The 5656-nt window shown below is 30.9% G+C and overlaps 1 protein-coding gene across 1 annotated transcript; it reads left to right on the top strand.

The window, feature by feature from the left end:
• Positions 1–1005: 1005 nt before the first annotated feature.
• On the top strand, positions 1006–4586 carry LOC132703193 (lectin subunit alpha-like). Its single transcript, XM_060672319.1, has 4 exons — positions 1006–1157; positions 1211–1254; positions 2214–2313; positions 2370–4586. The coding sequence occupies exons 1-4, from the start codon at positions 1097–1099 to the stop codon at positions 2690–2692; spliced, it is 528 nt and encodes a 175-aa protein (XP_060528302.1). The 5' UTR covers positions 1006–1096; the 3' UTR covers positions 2693–4586.
• Positions 4587–5656: the final 1070 nt, after the last annotated feature.

Below are 5656 nucleotides of genomic sequence, written 5' to 3' on the forward strand. Positions count from 1 at the left end.
TGACAGTAATTAAATGAAAAATAATACATTTTCGAAAAGGAACCGGTAATATTAGTAACCGATTCATCCATAAATTAATATTTGAATAGTATTCGGCAATGTTTCATTTCCTAATACTTGAATGCTTTGTTCCACTGGCCCAATAGAGTGTCAATTAATTATTCTTTGTGCACGTAATTCGGGGGAGACAATTTAACCCATCTGCGATTTACGTGCAAGGAGCGGGTGTATATTTAATAACTTATTTCGTTCAATGCTAAATAGCGAACGATGGCCATAAAATAATAACTGGGGTCGTAACCTTTCCGAAGGCTCGTTATTGAGTATCCTATTATTCTTGCCCATTATTCCCTTGGTTATTTGGATATAATTGTCACTTTACGACGGCAAGATCATAATTAGGTCACTGCTGGTATAATAAAGCGCTTGTGTGGGGGCGCCACTGTTTAATTTGAGGAACTAAAACATTTACGCGGTATCGGATGAGTTACCAATAACACAGAGGCTATTTCGGTAATTGTAAAATATTTTCATAAAATAGAATATATATGGGGTGTTTCCAAAATGGACTCAAAAATCACTCCCTTAAAGATTGATGTTCAGTTAGAAAACACGAAAATTTATTTTTATGATAGAAATAAGAATTTTTTCCCTAAGTACCAGATTTCTGGAAAACCTTGTGATTTATTTAACATTTGATTGATTATGTATTTACTATTTTATGTGTCTTGGAACCTTGTATGTCTTTAATCCTCTTAAAAATTGCAAAACTATTTATTGCGGTAAGAAAGGGTCTTCAATTTTGCTCTCCCCCTTTTGATACGACTACCTGTTTCAAAAGAAATCTTTCTAACCGTTTTTAGAAAATACGTATATTTGATAGCTGACAGACGGTGATCGTTCAGTATTTGTAATTGGCTAATAAGTAATTTCCATAAATATTCGTCAAAATCAGCATCATGTTTATGATAAATTACAAGGTTATCAGAGCAAGTACACAACAATTCTTCAATACTGGGAATCCTTAACATCCATTAATTTTGGACGTATTTGAAATTTGTTTATAAATTATGCGAGTGTGATTATAGTCATCGCGATGATTAGAGGTTTTGCTTCCGTCTCTTTATTGGTGGTTATCATTTTGTTCTGCTGCGAAGGTACTATGCGCCAAATTTTATATTTCACTTTAATACTATAACAATAATTTTAGGGAAATGTGCCTCCAAAAAGCGCTATTTACTATCCTATGACAAGGTAAGTTCTCTATCGTTTACGGCAGGTATATGGAGAATATTATAAGAGCTTGTCTTGTATTTTTAAACCATAAATAAATGTTGTAACGACAAAATATGTTTTCGAACATATTATAAACTTCGCGTCCTACGTTGTTTATAAATACTAAACCGAATACGAGCACGTTTCGATTTATCCTTTTTTATATCAGTTATTTACAATGTATTTTATTTCGTATTTTAAAAATATCTCATTAATTATAATAACAACTTAAGAATTTTTTCCCATAATAATTTAATATTTTACTCTCCCAAAAACTAAGACATTTAGAACACTTTAAAACGTAAATTTTGGTAAATGCGCATGTCTTATAAAAGTTTTTTGTGAATGAGATAACCTTTGTTTTAGTTTTTTTTTTAAATTTTTTTTATTTTTTTTCTGTTAATGGATAACAGCACACCAGTGAAGTAAAGTTAAAATATTCGGGTTTCCTAATATAAAATGTGAGTAGGGTATAACCGATTTTTAGAGGGATTTAAAGAGGGAGTAAATCTCGTAACTACAAATCTTGTTTAATTTATGTATAATATATATAATTATGTCCAAAGATTTTGCATAATCAGTTTTCAGAATTTCATTATTTTGTTCCAGTTTGATGGTTTTGATCGTGGTAGAGTGTTCGAGTAAGGTGCAAAAGGAAGAAATTTTGTGTTGGTGTTGTTTAAAGTCAGTTTATTATACTTAAACCACTTGCTACTATTGCTAACATATCGTTCTACAATACACTTAAGTTGATCCCAGTTTTGTGCGTTGTAAAATATTTTAGTTTATTTGCGTTACAATACCTGTATTTTATATCTTAGCTGAAAGTGTTTTAATTTCAACGTTATTCTTCTAGTTTTTTCCTTTTTTTTTTTCGTTGGCTTGATGCAATACCAACTGGTGGAATGCAGTTAATTTTAGTAATCTTTTTGTTCTAGAAAACCTTTTACGACGCCCTTCTCGAATGTCAAAGGGTTGACATGGAACTCGCCACTATTGAGAGTCCGGAAGAGAAAGAGAAAACCACAGCGAACGTAAGTACAAGAAAAAGTTATAGGCTCTTATCCGGCAACATCGGCCTGATTGCTTCACAGTAATTTGCTGGCTCGGAGGACTCAGATCGAGCGATACCGCAGACGAATTTAATTGGGTAAGCACCAGTAAGAAGATGATTTACTCCAACTTTCACCACGGTGAACCGAATAACGCGAAAGGGAATGAGCATTGTGTGAATGTATATACGACCAATAACACAATAGGGTGGAATGACGATAACTGCGACATGGTGATCCATTACATGTGCCAAATTCCGAATCACGACTCGGAAATTACCACAAGGTCTTCTTCAGTATCGCTTAACAGTAAATTGATGTTTTCGTTATTATTGAGCGCATTTTACTTGTTTTACTCACTGTAATGTTCTGTTTAAGTAAAAACTGCCCTTTTTTACTAAAAAATAGTAATATATACTTTCAAATTGTTTGTTTGTGAATGTAGTTTTTTAAATTCTGCTGCAATTGTCTAATTTTCAACCAAATTCAAAACTCAAAATCAAAACTCTGTTTTTGTATTTTATTATCAGTTTATTGTTTTCGCCTAGAACACACTGTGATTTAAATACATATATGCACTTAAATTTGCTGCCAGTTATGTGATAGACCAGGTATCCAGAAAGTATGGAAACATACAATACAAAATACAAATTAGATAATAACCCATAATGAACCCCACCCCAACCCAATGCGGGAAGGGGGCAACTTGTACATATTAAATGGAAACCCCTATTTTTTTTTATTTCGGATTCCGATCCTAAGCAATATTTCTCTTTGATTATTAATGGTTGATATTATAAATCCGACTTTACGTTGGTTTTAACATATATTTTCTACTCCCTAATCTAAAATACTCAATTATGATTAAGCGTTCTCAAAGTGTTACTTTTAACAACAGTGATGCAAGCGTTTTCACTACTTTAGTCTTAGAACCTATCAAAAAGTAACGATCGCGTAGAAAAAGTATGCGATACCTTTATAAACCTCTTCAGATACTCGGATACTTGTTTATAGGTAAATGATGAGTTCATAATTTCGTATTTTGGAGTATGTATATATCATACACTAATACAAGTTATCCTTCAATCTCACATTACTCAAATATAGTGTTCGGATTACTTCGTAATTGACTAGTCAAATTCAATCAAAATGTTTTAAATAAAAATTGTAGAGTGTTATATATTATTATTTAATAATAATAATATGTGTTTTATTATAAATTATTATGCGTTTTTGACGTCCATATATAAATATTTATTCTTTTATTTATTTATAACCCTCATCAACGAATACCCGAATACGAGACTTAGCAATTCGGGAAATTCCAATAAAAATATCTACTCCATTTAGTTTTCAGAACAATGCGAAATTTCATTGCATTTTAAAAATTATTTCGGTAAATTGACGGGTCAACTGAGACAAAAAAAATTTGACCTGTCAATTGTTTAACCGTACTCATAAACGAGAAAAATTAAGGTACTCTATTAAATGTTTTTACCGCTTCGGATTAAGATTAATCTAAATTCAAAAGTTCATTCTGAACAAATACTTAATTCAAAATGAAATATTGCTTCGTCGATATACTTTATGCGCATACTAAAAACAAAATAGTCCTACTTGATTAAATTTAAATTGGTTTGGCACGCTTCATTTCTGTGTTAGTGCGGCTGTAATGTTAATCCTATCGCCGTTTGGATAACATTTACAAAACGTTCGTAGCCAACGAAAATATACAAGCTGCGCTTTGCGATATATTTTATGACAATTTTATTTCCGATTTTCGATGATCGGGGAACACTCAGAAGTTTATGATTGGACCTGTCGATTACTTGTTCAATTTTATTTTGAAAGTAAGCCCTTCGAGAATAACCAGGATCAATTCAATACTTATCGAGTTAAACGTTTATTATAAATTTAATCTGTTTTATAGATTATCAGGATATTGCAAAACACTATGGCGATAGCAAAGAAGTTCATTCTACACGGGGTGATAAAAATTTCTTAAGCAAATTAGTTTTTCTGTCCACATAAATATCAAAATTAATCTCTTGCACATTTTGATGAATATTCAGACTACTGATTCCAGTTGCCTTACATAAAGCAAACTAATTTTATTATTTTGAGTAAAGTAGTATTTTATTATAACTTTTTTTTTCCGATATGGAAATTAATGACAAAACTAAAATTAAGGTAGTTAAGTATGTTCCAATAATGATTGTATAACAAATGTTACAAAGTATAATTTCTTTCTTTCTTTCTTGTTTTGGTTAGTTGTCAGCCTCCCACTGCAACAAACAAATGTACAAAGCTTTATCAAATCCACAAAAGACTGTTAATATATATTTATTAAAAAAACTTTATTCTTTTAAACACGCCTTTTAAATCAGGCATTTTAGCATATGAATTTCTTTAATACTCACTGTCGCGTCACTAAAACTACCAGTTTCAGCAACACGTCGATTCGTTGAAATAAAAGACAGTATTTTTACACACCACTCTTTAATTCAGTAAACTCACCAAATTAGTAAAAAAACAAGTAACGTAAAAAAGTATGTACTATAACAAAGATAGATAATTAATGATAAGTTATAAATTTTACAAGCAAAGCCTCGAATTCGTAAAAAAGAAAAATGGGCTTTCGATGCCTGCCGAATCCTTAACGATACTAAAGTCTTAAAATTCAGTTGTCTAAAAAGTAAAACACATCTGTTTAACTCAATACCTACTTGAAAAGCCACTCGAACCATCCCCTATTAGGAACCCTTGTCTTCGGACATAAATTAATAGACAAGTGTTCGGAAGGCCGATCGTTACCATAAGTAAAAATCATAAAGTTTGGACTTTTGAATAGGATTGAGAAAAAACATGTGCATCTTAAACTGAAATTCCTCTTTTTCTAAAAAATACCATAAAATTGTTCCCTATAAATATTTACTGGCTCTAACACTGACCATCATTTTTTTCATTGGAAACTGCAAGATTCTTTTTGATCCCTATTTTTAAAAAGTGACGATTTATTAATGATTACAAATATTTTAACAAATCGAAGAGAAAAATCCCTTTTCCAATGTCTTTGTCCAATCGAAAAGATTCTTTCCCCAAGTTGTTTTTTTTTTGCTGTACTAATTGGATGACTATCATGTAAATATGAATTGGAAAAATTTTTTGGGTTAATTAATAATTACAAATATTTAATTGTAGAGGCTGAGCTCAAAATATTAACTTTTAACCCAAATTGTTTTTTTGGTATATTCTTTGGAGAAGTAAATTTTCATTTCACAAACCATTGACATCAAAATAGTTATATGAGAGAGTAATGGTAAAATGTA

The sequence above is a fragment of the Cylas formicarius genome, unplaced genomic scaffold, assembly GCF_029955315.1.
Source record: "Cylas formicarius isolate icCylForm1 unplaced genomic scaffold, icCylForm1.1 PGA_scaffold_6__28_contigs__length_40554024, whole genome shotgun sequence".
NCBI classification, from domain to species: Eukaryota; Metazoa; Arthropoda; class Insecta; order Coleoptera; family Brentidae; genus Cylas; species Cylas formicarius.